This window comes from Eublepharis macularius, chromosome 4, assembly GCF_028583425.1.
Source record: "Eublepharis macularius isolate TG4126 chromosome 4, MPM_Emac_v1.0, whole genome shotgun sequence".
Taxonomy (NCBI): domain Eukaryota; kingdom Metazoa; phylum Chordata; class Lepidosauria; order Squamata; family Eublepharidae; genus Eublepharis; species Eublepharis macularius.
Window position 1 is genome coordinate 118,543,746 of NC_072793.1, and position 18,802 is coordinate 118,562,547.

Genomic DNA, 18,802 nt, shown 5'->3' on the forward strand with positions numbered 1-18,802 from the left:
TTTTGTTAGTCTTTAAGGTGCTACTGGACTCTGCTTTTGTTCCACTACAGACCACAATGACTACCCACCTGAAACTATCAACATACTAATGACACCGCACTCTAGTTATATCATAATCATCAGAATCAAGCAAGTCAGTGGATGTTCTGAAGAGTGCTTGGAAGCCATAAGGAGCTGGATTAGGGTCAACAAACTGAAGCTCAGTCCAGTTGATTGAGATGCTATTGGTTGATAATGCAGACAGAAATTAAGGAGTCAGTCTTTCGAGATGAGAGTGCACTTTTTTCCAAAGAAGCAGGTTAACAGCTTCATTTTTGAAGGACAAATCTCATTTGTGGTTCTGTAGCATTTTGAACCAACTTTAGTTGGTATATCGCCTGTGAGCTTTCCTTGAGAAGCAAGATCTAGCTGTAGGGTCATGCTGTAAGAAAATGGTTCAGAGAGATGCTCGGGTAAACAGATATTGAATGTAGACTATACAACTGCGTACTGTCTGTCGTTGTGAGTATGCTCCTAATGGGCAGTTTCCACGCTGTTTAATATGTCATGTTAAATTGTTTAACACAGCTTTACATTGTACAGTACAGCTTGTACAATTGTACCATACAAATTGTACCAAACAGCTTTGTATTGAATTTCTGCTCATTTTCAAATTTCTGCAATCCATACCCTATTATATTGTCTATTAAATGTCCCAGGCACTGATCATATTGACTCACCTAAATAAATAATGTTCTGATCTCAGCTAGGTCAGATTACTGAAATTTACTCTCTGTGGGGCTACCTTTGAAGACTTCATGAACAACAGATGGTGCAAACTGGAGCAGCAAGTTTGTTAACATTGTATGGGGTACTTGTACAGAGATTATATTCCGCCAGTGTTAAAAAGATCTACAGGCACAATTTAAGATGCCAAGTCTTACTTTTAAAGTCCTAAATGGTGTGGGACCAGACTATGTTTAGCACTTCCTGCTCCCCAATGAGCCTGCCCAGCAGTTAGATTTGCATCAAAAGCCCTGCTCTGTGTGTCCTACCTTCAGAAGTAGAATTTGGCCAGATATTATTTTTATGTAATAAAACTCATAGAAAAATACCCAACCAGTTAGGAACTTTTGATCAGCACTGATTTCAATGGGAGAAATTTAACAAACATCATACTTATTTTCCTCTACTGAAATCAATGGGATTTAAAATTGCTTAGTGTTGATTGGAATGGACCCATGTTCCCCTTAATGCACATCTGTTTCTTCCACTGAAAGTTATTTCAGTAATGCAGTTGGTTAACATCTCATCTGCAAATAGTATCTAATATATAAACTGTGTACAGGTGTTAGACTTCGGAGGGTATATTACCGACAAGGAGCAGAAATGCTACCCTTCAACAACTTTGTACACTGACATTTGACACTATTATTACACAAGACATAAAAAATAAATATATACTTTACATAGAAGAACAATGACATTTAATTATTTGCAGCAAAATGTTACATCATAGAACAATTCAACAGTCCAAATCTGTTGAAAAAGGTCTGTACCAAAGTTCCTTTCTTAGGCAAAGAATACAAATACTTTGGGAAAGAATACAAACACAAATTCTTTGTCCAATCTGATCCTGAACTCAGTAAAATTAGTCATCCAGTTGGCAGAGTAGAGCAACACCTCGCTTAATCCAGTGCTGGACTGGCCTATCAGTTTCTAGCATTAACGCAATGACAAAGTTAGTAGAATGTCCTGTTGTTGAAAGAACTCCTTTACGCTCACTTGTCTTGTAGAGTGGGCAGACATAGGCATTTGTCTTCTTTATGTCTGATTTTTTTGCTTCAAAAGACAAGATATAAGATTTATTATGTTGCAGGAAAAACTGAATATTGTTTAAATAATTGTAATACTAACTTTACTGTGTTTTAATTTGGTAAACACTAGAGAACTCTCATGGTTTACTTAAATATACAGACCACAGTGTTTAAGATCCCCAAGTGGGTCTGATCAATAAATATACTAAGACACAAAACCAAGAAGCCATACTGTATAATTTCAGATTGCACATAGGAGAGCAAATAGTTGAATGATATCACCTATGAAAAATAACTTTCTTATACATGCACATTTAGCAGGCCAGGAAGAAGATCCTGGTTTAGCTTTTTTCCAAACATGTTGGCTTTGACAGTGGAGGAAATTTCTTGCTACGCACAGGAGCATTCCATTCTCTATTTGCAGTTTAAAATGACACTGTCCAGCAACAAATATAGCACATATGGTTGGCTCCTAACTCTTCCAGTGGTGAAACAGGAGGAGGGACTTCTTTAGCTGTGGAAAAGGCTGCAACAGGGATTGTAGGATTTGCATGAAGAAAACCATGTAGGCTGAGGCTGCAGTGAGAAGGAAAGAGGTATAGACAGCCAAGAGGGAGAAGGAGCAAACAGAAAAGCTGGCAAGGTTCAGCCAATGAAGATACTGCTCATCTATTTTGCCTCTGATACTGAAGCATAAGTAGATCATATGGAAGCTTGGGCACACATCTAAATTTCTACATATGTAAGGTCTTGATTAATGCACGAGTTTCCAAACTTTATCTTCTAAATAGTTAAAAAGACACTACAATATAAGAGATATACTAATGGAAAATAATTTTGCTTTAATGCTGGATATTTGCACACTATCTAGTTAAGTGTACGCTAGATGCAAGTCCCTAGAATATTTGACTTATCTGTAGACAGAAAACCCAGTTACAACTCTGTTAATTTAACTAAGAACTTGCAATGTACCAAAACTCTTCACACATTTAGCCTTTAAACTCTGGCCTTTTGATAACAGTATATTATAGCTAACAATGTGCTCTTTAGAAAGAATCAGATGAATGGCTTGAAGAGTAGGGTACCCTTTGCTTCTCATTATTTCAAGCATCTGGAAATGTCCTTGAACTATAATGCACTGATCTTGATTACTGTGTTTTTATTATCTAGGAAAGATAGACTAAGAAAAGGAAAACTTGGAAAAAAACATCACCATTGTTACGCTTGGCAAATGAAAAATATTTCTGCTGAGGTTCTCTGTTATAACCAACATTATAATGAAATGTATTGCTAGTGAAATTAACATGAGAAGTGCTAGCAGAGAAAGAATAGATTGTATTTGCAGTCTATGCCAAATAACAACATTAAATTATAAATTAGACCTCTATGGCTTATGTAATTTCTGAAAAGTAGCATAGACAAGAGCTGCAAGAGAGCTAGGCAAATTTAAAATACAATTTAAAATTAATAGAATCTTCAGTATTCCTGTGAGACAAATAGTGAGATAAATTTGTCAGACTGTTTGCAGCAAATATTTACAAAAGATCATTGTATACTTACTTGGTTTTATCCAAATAATTGGCATCATGTCAAAGAGTATTTTAGGATACTGCTCACCTAGGAGTCCTCTGATTAAAGAAAGGAAGAAACTGTGAAAAATGAGCTCACAATAAAGCATGGATAGCTTCATATGACAATATACATGAAAATCCAAAGTATGAAAAAACAAGTGGATGGAACAGAAAAAAAATATGAAGAAAGAAAATTATGAAGCTAAAAGGAATGAGGAAGTTGGAGGTATTGTACAATCACTTCCCAGTATCAAGAATAAAACACTTCTTTTACTCTTGTGCATTCGTGGCAAATGTTACTGTCACAATCTGAAGGTGTAAATCTGAACTTGAAGGCATAATCCAAGCTGTCACCTAACATTAAAACGATTATTCCAGTACAGAGCTCTGTGTGGTCTGATGTGCTAAGGGAGCTTCCTGTGTGCGTTATTCATGCATTCAAATCAATCAGGAAACCATCCCAGTTGCTTAGCACTAGGTGAACTTAGATGAAAGGTCAGATCAAGGTTTTCAGAAAGTAATATTTGTATATGTTGTGTGAATTCCACAACTGTTAGAAAGGTTTGCCTAGTTTCCCATATTTCACAGACAAATTTGCCTGTAAAGAAAATGAACAAACATCACATCATATTTATACAAACAATTTTGATTAACAGAAAAAAATACCCACATTCCTTTTCAGAGGAAGTAGCGAGTATTTTAGCTGCAAAAGATGATTTCAGTACTAAAAAGATGTCAAGATAATGTAACAAGTTGTATATTGCAATGCAGGAAACATGGGAAAGTGCAGGGCTTTTTTTCAGCTGGAACATGGTGGAATGGAGTTCTGGCACCTCTTGAAAATGTTCCTCTGGAGGGCAATCTAAACTCCCCTCTGTCTTGCGATCAGGGGGCGTGGCCACCGGCCATGTGAACATTTTCACCAAGGGTGATTTAAACTTTTAAAAACTCCCCCCTTGTTCAAGCTGACCCAAAGTGACGTCATTGTGTGTTCCTGAGTTCCACCACTGAGTTCCACCACCTCTTTTCCCAGAAAAAAAGCCCTGGGGAAGTGTATTAATAGGCGCCAATAAGTAGCATATTTACTGAATTACTTTTTTCTGTCCCAGCGAGCTCCATCTAAAAATAATCCATTGACATAAACACCATCTGCTGGAGCAGAATCTGAAGTATCCTGAGGAATAACCTGAATGAAATAGAATTAATTAGCCTTTTCCACAAGCAGTTTTGCTTTGTATCTTGATCTTTTCACATATTAATCCTGTACACTACAGCTAGGGTTACGGGGAGTTTTCTTGTGTGTGCATGCTCCTGACATGATAAAGTCACTTCCAGGGGTGATGTCATTGCACCAGTGGAGAGTGTGCTCCCGTGCTTTACGTGGACCAATTCAGCCTGTTGGGGGCAACAATTTGCCCCTGTGAAGTTCAGGAGCATGCCCACCGGTGGCACAATGACATCACTTCCAGAAGTGAAATCATCGCAGCACACCAGGAGCACACCAGCTGCACACTTGTCCTGGAGGATTTTTCCCTCCAGGCCCATTCCCTGCACCTTTCCCCCCACCACCCAGGTGAGAGATGGTGGAGGACAGAAGCTGGGAATGAGGGATGGGCTCTCTAACTACAACACAAATATGAGGGTCACTTCATTTATCAGATGGGGGAAGGCCTGGGCTTATATATCCCACGGGATACTGCTCTGATTCAACAGAGTACTTTAAGTTCTTATTTATTTGATGTGGAGGTAAATCCCAATAATCTCTCTTACTTTGCCTTTTTTTTGTAAACCTGTGGCTTACTTTGAGTTGGCAGAAACATGTACCCTAGCCCTGGGTGACAACCTCCCTCCTCTAGTTTTTGATCTGCATAGTTATGTGATCCATCACCCCCCTCCACCCCACACAAACACATGATATCTGTAAATAGATGCATGCATACACACTAATTCAAATACTTTGTTAATACCAAGACAAAAAAACCCTGACTACACTACTTTGGTGTAGGGGTCAAACTGACCCCATATCACAGCAAAAAAATAAAGGAAACTTGATAGTTCTCTCAATTATGACATTAGCTACTAAGAAAAAATATCAGGCCTCAAGAATACTTCCTTCAGCAATGCATAATTCATATTTGGGGTCAAAAATACCCCTCATTGAAAACATCAACCCCCCCACAGAAACATAAATGGAGTCAAATTGACCCTACCATTTTTAAAGCATAAGACAAAGTTGCAAATTTGTAATATTGTTTATTTTTAAAACAGTATGTCCTATCACAACAAAGAGATGTAGGTACAAAGCCTATCTATGAAAACCAGAATTCACCAATATATTCTGTTGACAAATCAGTGTCCCACTTTGTAAAATATAGTTCTTGCAACTTAATGATACCTGAAATTGATATCCCAATAGATCAATAGGGATGGTATATTTCCGGGCATAATTCTGCATGGCACCAGTTAAAAATGCTTGTGTGAAAAAGAATCCTGACAGCCAAAACACACAGGGCTTTCCAGAGTCATACCAATCCTTGGAAGAAGAATATAAAAATATATTTCAGAACTGTACACTATAGATAACAATATTTTAGCTATAGATAACAATATTTTACAAAATAATGTTAGCAAACAGTTCTTTTGCTAGATTTTCAAGATAAATTTCAAAATATATTTATTAATAATGCAATTTATTAATTAGAAATTCACAATAATTTGTAACACAATGTGTTGCAATACCTGTAAAAATTTCAGTCTAGCTAGGAAATCTAGGATATAACTCCCCAATGGTTTCAGACTTGGGTATGAACGCTTAGCCCAGTTCTCTGCGACTTTGCCAATAAGGAGACTGGCACAAAGGGCCTCTAGTTCAGAATCCATCACAACCAGTCCTCTAATGGCTTTCTTCAAATTGACCAAAGTTGTACGTATGGTTCGTATCAAACTAAATGTGCAGAAAAGGGCAGAGATCAGTAAAACAACAAGCTTTAAATGACTTTGCAAGACATTCAATGCAATGCTAAGCAGTGTTATATCTTCCTTGACTTCAATGGACTTTGAAGAGTGTAGCTCTGTTTAGGATTGCACTGTATCTACTAATCCCAGACACAACTATTACCGCAATCCTAAGGGGGGGGGCTGCCAACTAACCCTTACATCAGCATATCTCACACTTATGTCAATGTGAGCCAAGTTACTCCAGCGCAACTCCCCAGCAGGGCCTTGCCAGGCTGGAGCACCCACAGTGCCCCCCGCACAGCTGGCTGCCAGCAGGCCTTGGGCAGAAACCCCTGTGCCCACATGGGAGTGGGTGGGCTGAGTGGGGAGCAGGCAGTGAGTTAGTCAGCTTTCTAAGCTGCTCAAGATTGGTTAACACCCACAAACAGTGCAGACATTTATGCCATGAAAAAAGACAGTGGAGCCCATAAGTTCTCAAGCAAAGGGAAAAGTGAACTGCCCCTCTACCTGCATGGATTCCCCCAAATGGCCTGGAGGAGCACAGGACCACAGCCTCAACCAATCCCCTTGTGCCACAGTGGCAGCCAAGCCCCCTCCTCAACATCCAGTTATGGTCCCCCCACCCTACATAAACTCCAGCTAGGATGCCTCTGAACTCATTATGTATGGTGTGTGGCATTGGGCTGTCTCAGAACTCTCTGCCAAGTGTAAGTCCACTTGGCACCTTGAGGAGCATGAGGCACCTTGATGATGGGAAAAGTACAGAGTGGGCACTTTGCAAAAGAGGGTGAGCCCTTAGCACTTACATCCCTGGAGGAGAGCAAAGTCCAGAATGTTTAACTTCTGTACCTGTCTCGGAGGCTTGCTTCAAAGGTGCAAGGATGCACTGTCAGGTTGTCAGGTTCTCACATGAGCACAGCTGAACTTGGTGCCCAAATGCTTGTTGAGGACCTCTGGCTCACAGTCTCGCCCCGCCTTGGTTGGGATGCCACTGCACTGGGCGCCTTAGCGCCTGATGAGGACTCCTGGCAGGCGGTCCCACCCTGCCTCAGTTGGGGTGCCGCTGCACGAGGCGCCTTAATGCCTGAGGAGGGCTTCTGAGAAGTGGCTGGTAGGCTTGCTGCCAGCATTGGGTCCATGCCCGGAGGGGGGGGGGATTACCTCACCCTCGCACCTTCTCGTCCATTCCTACGCCTTGCCTGCCTCTTGCCTCCTCTTGGACTCTCTTTCGTATGAAGCATCCTCCTTCGTCTCCTCCTCCTCCTCTCTCCCTCCTTCTCAGGCTCTCAACAACTCACTCGCCTTCTTTCTGTCTAACTGCTCCTCAACTCCCACCCCATCTTCCTCTTCTCTTGCTCTTTTACGGGGGCCTCTGAGAAGGGCATCTTCCCTATCCTCCTGGCCCTGCCCTATCCTCGTAGAAGCCCATTCCTTCGGACTTGACGGACAGTGGCCTCAGCCCCCACGCTCTCTTCTGGGGTTGGCTGCCCTCTGCCCATTTGTGCTCCTAGCGTCCCACTGGTGGGTGGAGCTGGCTGGCTTCCACCTGCCCTGTCAGACTCGCTGTCGCTTGGGCGTCTCTATCTTTCCTCTGGCTGTCAGGGTGGGTGGGGCCCCGTAGCCGGAGTCGGAGTCCAGCTGTGGGGCAGTCCCTTCCATGGCCACCTGGGTCCTGGCATGGCCCCCTTTCACTGCCCCACTGATGCCTATGGCAATGGCAACAGCCTTGCTCTGTCCCTCCACGCTGCAGGTCTCCCTGACATCAGTGTGGGTGGCTGAGTTGCCAGGTCCTGGCTGTCTCCCGTCCTCTTCTCCAGGTGAGTCTGGGGGGTGAGCCTCAGACCCCGGACATAGGTAAGCAAGAGAAGGGGACCCCCCTGACTTATCCACATCTGCTTCCCCCATCCCCCTCACAAGAGGCTGGGCACCACTCTCACAATGGTTGCCTCCCCAACCAAGGTCAGTGGCATGTTGTGGGGAGGGAATGGCATGAATCTGGCCCTATAAGTTCCATGCCCCATGTCTAACAATTGACAAGCTCTCAGGAAAGTGTACTTGGCAGAGCATTCTTAGACAGGGGCAGGGATGCTTCCAGTTCTGCATAGGGCTGGGCACAAATGTGGGTCAGGGTGCCTGGGAGTTGGATGTCTGTACTTCCTCGTTAAGGTTGCCAAGTAACCCTGGGACTCATTCCCTTGCAGGATCAGAGCTCCATACAGCAGCAGCAGCACATAAAGCTGTCACAGTTGCAGAGTACTTCCTTGCGGGATGAGTGTCATTTGAATGCCAGCAGCATCTGCCTCAGTGAGGTCTTATGAATCCCTGTGGTGCCATGGACACTCCTGAGGAGCAGCAGATCTGGCTGCGACTTGCATCAGGCTGAGCCCCTTGCCATTGCTGATATCTCTGTTTTCCTTCAGGCAGGTGGCAATCCAACAGGGAGACTTGAGAGCATGGCCATCATAGTTCCCAGCAATCCTCTCAGTCTACATTTCCAGCCCAGCTCAGGCAGCCATTCAACCTTCTAGTCTGCCTTGCTCACAAACAAGCAACACAAGGGTTGCTCAACCTGCCTCTGAAAGGTTCCTTGGAGCCATGTACACAGGCACAGTTGCTCTATTGGACAAAGGGAGTTGGCAACCTGCATCCAATCACCCTCTGTATGTTTGGCCGCTCAATAAAGGCTGGGATTTCCACAATTCTCTCCTTGTTTGCTTGGGTGTGGATGATACTAGCTCCATGCCCCTCCCTGCCCGAACTCCTCGCCCCATTGGCCACTTCCTTGTAGGGAAAGAGTGGGCTCTGGCTCAGGAGTAGTAATGCTGGAGTGGTTCTGGTATTCCCCCCCTCATATATATTGCAGGGATCTGGGTGTGACTTGGAGGGTTGTCCAAGACACTGTGTGGCTGCTCTGAGGAATGGGAGGGGCCTCTGAGGGGCACTGGTCTTGTCTGATAAGCCATGCAGATTGTTAGTGCATGGGAGAGATTCAAGGTCGATTCTAGGGTGCCACTGGGGCAGAGAGGGAGCTATAGAGCTATATCCTGGGCAAAATGATGGCTCTCTGGGGTGCCCCATCAGATGAGTCATCTTGCTCTCCCTTTTGCTGTTTGCTGGGGGACGGAAATTCAGATCCAAGGATTTGAACCAGAAGCCCCAGCTATGCCATCCCAGTGCCTTTCCACCAAGACGTGCTGATCTGTGTGATATTATTTGGCCTCCTCCATGTGGCTGGTGGTGGCATCAGACTTGCAGTAGGGTGTCTAGTCCCTGCTGGCATGTCCCTTGGCAACCTCCTCTTCTAACCCTGGGGGATGGTCCTGAGTGTCAGGGCTGTAGAGTTCAAGTATGGTCTAGGTTTTTTTTTTGGTTGCTTTGCCTTTATGTTTTTACCTCACTGGGAGAAGGATGTATGTGGCTCAGAGCAGGGATGTTTGCAACTTAGTGGCACTTGTGCTGCCAGTTTGGTCCTCACAAGCAATGGGGTGGTGCACTGTCTGCCACTGGGGTGGGTGTCCCTCCAAGCTGGGGGGTGGGGCCTCTTGAGTCAAGCGCATCTTTCAGGGTGCTGCAGTTGCAGCGTCTTTCCTTGCTGCTTGCTGGTTCTTGAGGTGTGTGTGTGTGTGTGTGTGTGTGTGTGTGTGTGTGAGAGAGAGAGAGAGAGAGAGAGAGAGAGAGAGAGAGAGAAACTGGAATTAAGAGGCAGCAGCTGCATTCACAGCCAGTGATTGGCTGCATCTGTAGATGCCACTCACAGAGCTGTCAATGGCAGCTGCTATGTGATTGGTGGATGCTACCAGAATTTCTATGGAGACTGAAGATCTTGCTCTGCTGCCTGTGCCTGGCTGGGTTCACCCATTGGCAGATCTCCCTGTGGAAATTCCTCAGGAAGCAGACTAGCACTGCAGAAGTCACATGAGCATCTGCACACCTTTGCTATGTGCCCCTTAGGACTGCACTGACTTTCAAAAGCTTATACCCTGTAAATCTTGTTGGTCTCTAAGATACCACTGGACTCCACTTCTGCTGTTCTACTGCAGACCCACATGGTTACGGACCTAAAACTGACTGTAACCTGCTTCTTTAAGATTAATAGTATTTTAAATATTACACTGCCATTCCAAGTGATATTTTACCCCACATTCACAATGACCTCTTGAGCACAGGTTGCCTATCATGGGGCTGGAACATATATCTACATCTGACCTGAATTTTATGTAAATATTTCTGGTTACATATTCTGGGATATAAAACAGGCTGATTTAATTCTCTCTCTTGGTTTCCTCATGCCTCCTTTAGCAATGTGAGTCTTTGGGGGCTACTTGCTGCTTAGTTTTCTCCAGTGTGAGAAGAAAGCAATCCTGTTCTTAGATTTCTACCCTGGCTGCTAAACTTTGGAACAATAATTCTCTGGTATTCTTGGGTCACCTCTTCCTTTTTTCAACTTGTACCTCTTCTTTTCCCAATAATCTGTCCCCTTGGTTTGTTAATGTGCCTCTACCATGATTGGTAGAATACAGCAACCTCTTGCTCTTGCTCTAAAACAGTTTAGTTTCTGTCTACAATACAACTGTGCCATCACAGTATAAAATCCATATAAGATGAATGTGCATCAACTGAAAAACAGACCAAAAATACATAATCATCATCAACAACAATAAAAATAATAATTCTCTTACTTATTGAAGCGCTCCATCTCTTGTACCAGCACAGTGTTCATACTCTCTTCATATCTCACAGGATATTTAAGTAGTGCAGCTTCAATGTCAAAATCTTTTGGAAGCTAGAAATGTTGACATATTTGCTTACATTTTGATAATGTAATTCAAAATTTAATTTATAATTATGTTAATACTAAAACAAACTGTGACAAAAACTCATAATAAATGGCAGAAGTAACAATCAAATGTTAAATTGTCACCCAATCAAATTGCTACCACCCTCTGTCCTCTAGGGAACACAATAATAATTCAGAAAAGGATGGGACTACTGAGGGGAGGAGAAAGCAGGCAAGATCTCATCAGCGCCATCTACTGACAGATTGCTGGATCACACCCAATATTAACTAAGTTTTTAAATTAAACATTTCAAATAGGAATATTTATCTGAATAGAAGGACACAGTAAAAATAAAATTTAAATAAGGATGTATTTGAAATAGTTATTTTCTCCAAAGTATGCTAAGAGTAGCTGGTCAACCTGTACCTTACCCCAGATCCTGTCTCTGAACCAAACTCATGTAGTACACTAGCTTGCTGCTCAAAATGATAAGCCGTTGGTGCCTATTCTGATGTAAACAAGGTTGACTTGTCTCTTGTCACTTTTATTCCACATTGCTCCATAGATGCACAGACAAATGTGGCAAGAAAGGAGACAATGAGGCACAAGTCAATACTAGGGGTGTGCGCTGAAAAAAAATTGATTGATTCAGTTTGGTTCGGTAATACTAAACTGGGGGGGAAATGGTACTTCCTGAATACCAAATTTATTCTCCAGTTCGGTAATACCGAGCAAATTCGGTGAAGTTCGACCGTTGTTTCTTATGAGAAACTGAATTTGGAAATTATTGGTGGCCAAGGGGGCATTTTTGGACCAAAGTTCACCAAATTTGTGTGAGATCTACTACTAAGTGACCCCCCCCCCCAATTTTCATGAAAATTGGACCCCGGGGCCATTTTATAGCCCCCCCAAATGTGTCTCCAGCGGCCTCTAATCTCTATTATTCCCTATGGGGGAAACCTACAACTATTCTATCTTAAAAACATTTTTAAAAAGTTCACACTTCACAACTCTCTCAGGATACGCAAAAAGTACACCCAGACACCACTAGGTTAAGTTAACAAACTGAACCAAGCACCCCAACAAACACCCCCCTCCAGAAGAAGAACAACCAACAATTGAACAGTTGACCAAACCAAACTTCTCTGCCAACAGAAAACAGAACACAGTAAAAAAAACAAACTTCTGCCAAGAAAGCCCAACAACAGGGGAAAATAGGCTCCCCCAGAAGAACAAGCAGCAAAATTAACAGTAAATATAACCAACTTCAAAAGACAGAAATCAAGATTCGGTTTCATTTTCCCGGCCATGTCGGACGCTCCTCTCCGCAGGTCCGGGAGGAAACGTCCGAGCAGCCTGACCAGGCGGTTGACCCGCGAGGGTTAACCCCCAGGACTCCCAGTGAGGGAGTCAGGGTCCGGGGCACCGCGGGAAGAACCCCCTGAAAGCAATGCAGGGGGTAAATTGCCCGTTTGCTCCAACGGAGGCCGGCAGACTTGCGCAGCACATCGCGTGCAGCCGGGCCACGGAGAACGGCAAAGAGCAGAACTAGGCGAAAGCCTGTAAGTAAGCGAATCCCTTCTGTTACTACAAGTGTACGTGAAGGATTGGTGGGATCTGAAGCTAAGAAGGCTCGGGTTCCCCCCCCTCACTGAGTTTCAGAACTTGGTCGGCGGTCTCCCCCCCTAAAATGGCGACGAAAAAGCAAAGTCCCGCTTTGGGCAAGTCAATCTCGGCTGCCCTGCAGGGAAAAGGAGAGTCTCTTGAGGATCTGGTGAAGCGGTCGGTGATTGAAGCCATAAAGCCCTTTGTTGACAAGCTAAATGAAACAGATCAAAGGGTTGGCTTAATTGAGAGCGAAGTGAAAACCATTAAGGAAACAGCGGGGGGGGGGGCAGAGAAGTCTGCTCGGGAAAATGCGTCACTCGTGAGGGCGACAAACAAAGAACTAAAGCTGGTGGAGAACCAGCTGATCGGGCTACAAGTGGAACGAGCACAAACAATTTTGCGTCTCCAGAATATGAAAGAGGAGGAAAATGAGAATTTAAAGGATCTGGTTTCGGAACTTTTGGCGACACCCGCGAGGGCAACTAAAGAAGAGTAAAAAAGCGCCATTTTGGAAGTCCGTCGGGCTTCTTCAAAATATGCAACGAAGCGTCAGCTGCCTCGCGAGATCATCATTGACTTCTCATCTAAGAGGATTCGGGACACTATCCTATATAATTCATACAATGAGGATCTGGACTTTCTGGGTAATAAGGTTAAGATATTGAAGGATGTTCCATTCTTAGCTCGGAAAAGAAGATTTAAATACAAAGCGTTTGTAGCTCTTCTGAGGAAACGTGGAATAAAGTTCAAATGGTTATTTCCGGAAGGTATCTGGTTTAGTTACAAAGACCAAGCTTACAAGATAACATCAGAAGATCAGCTAAGGGACTTTGAGGGTCAGCATCAAGAGTTCCAGCAAGATGCTAAACAAGAGGAAAAGGATTCCAAGTTTGAAGGGGGAGGGGAGGAGAGAACGAGCACGGCGACTGCAGCTGTTCAGAGAGAACTGCGTCCGAGGCCCAGGGGGGGAGGAAGACCTAATCTTGATTATAATCTGTATTTTGCAAGGTCTACCAATCTAACAGTATTTTACAAAGTTTTGATTTTAAACAATGGCAGTATGAAGGGAAAGCATTATTTGTAGATGTAGTGTCTGTGTTGTTATGTACTGTTTTTTTTTCTTTCCTTCCCTCTGCCCCCCTTCTTTCCTTTTGTATTGTTAGTAATAAAATATAAAAAGAAAAAAAAACAAAAGACAGAAATCAAATCCCCCACCCTACACAAAAGCCCAACCAAAGCCCGACATGCACACTGCAAAAAAGCAGTTTTTAAAATGCAAAATAAAATTTTTCCCTTCCTTCCATCCCTCCTAGACACCAGGCAAACCCCCTCCCCGCAAAGAGAGCAAATAAAAGTGAGTCTACAACTATCTAATGAGATAGCAGCCAGGAATCCATTCCACTCACTGGGCAGCAGGATCCAGTCACAGTCCAAAGCTGTCTAGGAAAGAAAGCCAACAGCCACCAGCAGCAAGCAGTTTCTCTCAATCTCCAGGCTACAGTAAAATGGAGGCAAGCCTCCTTATTTAACTCCTTGTAGCAGTTTTTAAAAGGCACTCTCCTTGAGAATCCCATTGGTGAGAAAAGGAGAGCTGTGGCAAGTATTGGCCATTCACAGTCCCCCTCCCTTCCCCGTTCTGCCTCTGACTCACTCCTCCCCCTTTCCTCCCTCCCATATAGTAAAAAAGGCAGGAAACAGTATTTCTTTGCTGTTCCTTAGAGAAGAAACAGCAAGGAACAACACTGCTGCAATTCCCGAATTCGGTAAACTTGGATTAAACCGAAATACCGTAATACCAAATTTTACCAAATCAGGTAAAATAAAGTAATTTTGCCAAATTTCGAACTCGAATTGCACATTCCTAGTCAATACTACTCTGAGTCTTGCTGTTGCATTATACAAAGTGGTTATCCTGTCAAGAGAGTATGGACCAAGTGGGCATCTTGCAGTTCAAAGTATCTGCAATGTGTATTTTACCAGTGTGCCACAGTGGGGATGAAACCAATTTGTGTCTAGATAAAAGAAACAAGAAGCATTAGTTTTGAGATTGTAGACTTTGAGTAACGACTGATTTTGCTACGAATTTAGTAGTGCCTACTTGCTTTAGCATTCCCCTAATATCTATTGAGTCTGAACACCGAGATATGAGATTGTTACCATCTATAGCTTTTTTTCTCCCAAGGAAAGTTCATCCTGTGAAGTCTAGACATCTAGTGAGGGAGAGGAGGGGTGGAAACTATGCAAGGGTGGACTGGGAAGTGAACATAGTTCTGGAGCAAGGCAAGCCAAGAGGTCCATGCAGTGCTACAAGCCAGTGCTGTGGGGCCACTCATCTCAGCAGCACCCACAATAGGCATTTGTTCAACCATTGCTTCCTCCCACAAACTATTAATATTATTACAAACTAGCAGTAGCTGTATAAACTGATTATCACTGTTCCTGAGACAAGCAACCCCTGAGGCACTGGTAGAGTTGAGGGGCTTAGCTCTGTTTCTTCCTGGCTGCCAGTGGCTCTATAGGGACATTTCTCTTTACATTAAATGACCAGTTCACCAGTTTTATTGTATGAAACAATAAAAAAGAGAAGCAGTTTAACAGCAGCAGAACAGTTTCTGGTGTTTTCATACAATAAATAATGAATTTATCTGGTTTTATTACCTTGCTGAGGATGTCATCTGCAATTTCATACAAAGTGCTATCGCCACCACTTGAGGACCCGCCTTGTGTACTCCCTCCTTGTGTTAGTAGCAGAGATTCAAAAAGGATTTTTGTTTGCTGGAGATCCTTTGAGATATCTACATTTTCATGTAATCCAAATATCTCTGGCTGTTGACTAAAAGGGAGATTCTAGAACAAAATAAACCAGCTTTATCAAGTGGGTCAGAAAAAGCAGAACTGGATACTAAGAACTCTAATAACCTTTAAGTGAAGTTGGTGCAATGACAGGCAAATGTGGCAGGTACTGTTGAGGTGATTGATTGGTTCTGTTTGCATCTGGTGGGAGAGTGGAAGGGGGAAACGACTCTGTTATCTTCCTAGGTGTTAAATAAGTTAGTACAGACACTAAGAGCCTTGCTACAAGTGACATTTTACACGTGAAGGATAAAGGATCATTTTCGCAAGTCTTTCTGGGAACTGAAGTTCCTCTCCCCCACCGCTTTTCCTTCTGTTCCTTCCCCTTGCTGCCTGAAGAGACAGAGAGAGCATAGGGTAACATCAGCTTTTGCAAATCATCTTGCTGGGGGCGTGGGGAATGCTCTGGAGAAAGCTGAGAAAGTTGCAGCTGCCTGCCCCAAAGATCATTGAGAGCAGGCTTGTGACTGGAGAAACGATTTGTAAAAGTTGCTGTTGCCGCAGGCTTTCTCTCACAGCAAGGGGAAGGAACAAAAGGAAAAGCGGTGTAGGAGAGGAACTTCAGTTCCCAGAAAGACTTGCGAAAATGATCCTTTATCCTTCACGTGTAACATGTCACTTGTAGCAAGGCTCTAAGTTCCTTCAATCTTGATGTCTGTCCTGGATGGCTATTGAATACAAGTGAAACTAATTGTCCGAAGGTCTTTTGATCTATAAGGCATAGGGACACCCACCTCGATTGGGTTAAACCTACCCTCATTACTTTGGTTCACTGATCTGAGATGCCCCTGCATTCGAGAGATAAGGGAACCTAGAGGTGAATCAAAAAGTATCCAGTTCAATATCACCTTTGTTGTAAGCTCGCTAGGTAGACCTACACAAGTTTTCATTTTCCATTTCCACTTAGAGCCCAGCTAAATGTGTTGGCAAACAGAAATGTGTTTAAGATTTACAACATATTTTATTTAGAACTTTAAACCCCCATATGGCTAGCTGTCTTTTAAAAACATTAATGAAAAATATTTTTAAAGAAATCTGACTGAACTGTGTTTATCTCCAGCATGTTAGGAAAGTTGGTACCTTAATAAACTCAATGTAGTCATCATAGGTGCCCCTTGGTGGGGCATAGTAGTTGCCACTAGGAGAAAACATGTAATGAGCGTTTTCTATTACATCTGTATTGTAAAAATCAGCAAGCATAGTTAGCAGTAGCCGCCTGTCCCAATCATCTGTTACTCTTCCTCCATAGTTACATTCCCCCGTAAGATAAGAGATTGCTTCAAATGGGACATGTTCATATTCATTTATGAACAACTGAAATAGAAAATGAAACAGTATATTTAAAATACTTCAAGTCATACTATGGCTTGCTCTTACTGTGGTAAACAAGTCATGGTATTAAATGTGAATAATCAAGAAACAGGCTGTTCTCTTCTAATATTACTAACTTTATTTTTCACCCTAAAGTCTCATTACACTACAAAAAGAGCATTCTTTATATTTTTTCAAGTTATATATGCATTCTGAGGACAACGCTGAATACAGATTCATGTAATTTCAAGAAACTATTTAGTTCATTTAGATAACTATTGGATTAATACCCACAGGATGTTACTGAAAAGTGTATATCACATGATCCAAATGATGGACCTGGATTAAAGATGCAAAATCTTTGTGGTGAAACTGTTCCAAATTCCCCCTACTGCTGCATCCCAAATGTGCCCCCCAATGCTTCTAGGGGACAGCAGGAAACCAGAAGTCTTTCACATCCTCCTTCTGTCAGTGGAAAGTTCTCCCTGGATGCAGCCTATATAGTTTGCATGGCAAGAGAGCATTACCAGTCTGAACACCCTCTTTAAACAGGATTACAAAAACTGTGTAATTTATAAATGACATCTTTTTAGCAGAATTTAATGTTTCAATAGTTTTGATATTACTGAGGTTTAAAAAGAAGTATGGTTGGGCTGATGCTAAAGAGTAGATTCAAAACTATAGTTTGCAGTTGCAGCACAAATGGCAGCCCATGTTTAGCAAGTGTACACACAGACTATTAATAAACCATAACACAAAGCACAGGCATTATTTTAGCTAACAGAAGTTTTGGTGTTATTCTGAAAGTCATTCGGATCCCTCAAAAGGGACTGTTAGCAGTCATATCTCTCCTTATTGAAAGGGCAGCTTAAGAATATGAAATATCATAAGCCCCTTCTTCATGTGCCATAAACACAAAATGCTGCCTGGCCAGGCAGGAAAGATGCCAACCTCAACTGGATTCGGAAAATTACCAGAAGGTGAGTCAGATTGACTGACTGCCACTCCACACTCTGGAGAAGCATTTAAGTAAAACAAAGAGGTCTTCCAGGAATTCCTGTTTTATCTTATCAACACCCTTCCATACCTTCCTTACCCACCTTTCCTAATCTGGGCTATTCAGGGACCTGATAAGCCCTTCCCATCTGGCAATCACGGGACATCAAGCACCCTTCTCATCTACAGTTCCTTCCAGGTATGCACAATTAAGCCTTTCCCAATTTATTTTTTCACCTCTGGACAAAGTCATTAAGCTATTGTTTCTGGGGGCAGAAAATGTAACTCTGTACCAGAATACATTTTGCTCTATAATTAGGCTGCTCCCAGCCATGTGCTGGGTGTGTGTCATTGAATCCTATACACACCCTCAGATGCATGTCTGAGCCTTCTTCTTCCTGTCGCGAAGTGCTGGTCACTGAAACTGCTGTCTTTTTGGACATCCTCTCTCTCCTAGACTGGTAAATATCGCCCTATCCCAAACCACTCTGTCTTCCTCCCTGATTTTCTAGCTAGCATTGTATGCTGTGTATGATTTTCTGTGTTTGCTTTTACTGTTCCTTTAATAAAAACCATTCCTGTTGAGCACCCGCTTGGTTCATTCAAAGAGTTCTCTAATGAGAACAATCCTAGTATTTATTGGTGGGGATCACAGTTACCCCCTCTTGCTGTGTCTCCTTGAATGCTAGGGTAACTGGACCATTGTGATCTTCTCCACAAGCCACTGTAAGCTCCCTACACACCACAGCTGTGCTGCATACAGACTTCTGGGCAGCATCGAACAGCCATTGCTAAATCAATGCATTGACTGGAATCAGGTTTCATTGCTGGTGCAAGACAGCCAGATGTGAACTCGCACCAGCACTGGAATCCTAACACACAATCCTGAATTATGATCATGCACCTATTCATAGAACTGGGATTATAGTTT

At 42.9% G+C, this 18,802-nt stretch overlaps 1 protein-coding gene across 1 annotated transcript in view; it reads right to left on the reverse strand.

Moving 5' to 3' along the window:
- Positions 1-1,449: 1,449 nt before the first annotated feature.
- The window catches only part of DNAH12 (dynein axonemal heavy chain 12), a 176,388-nt gene continuing 159,035 nt past the window's right edge, over positions 1,450-18,802 (reverse strand). Inside the window, exons 67-74 of the mRNA XM_054976049.1 lie at positions 16,645-16,878; positions 15,370-15,558; positions 11,005-11,108; positions 6,107-6,311; positions 5,763-5,900; positions 4,462-4,553; positions 3,357-3,424; positions 1,450-1,821 (exon numbers count right to left, since the gene is read on the reverse strand). Coding sequence (XP_054832024.1) covers positions 1,631-1,821; positions 3,357-3,424; positions 4,462-4,553; positions 5,763-5,900; positions 6,107-6,311; positions 11,005-11,108; positions 15,370-15,558; positions 16,645-16,878 — 1,221 coding nt within the window. The 3' untranslated portion in view covers positions 1,450-1,630. The remainder of the gene's footprint in view (positions 1,822-3,356; positions 3,425-4,461; positions 4,554-5,762; positions 5,901-6,106; positions 6,312-11,004; positions 11,109-15,369; positions 15,559-16,644; positions 16,879-18,802) is intronic.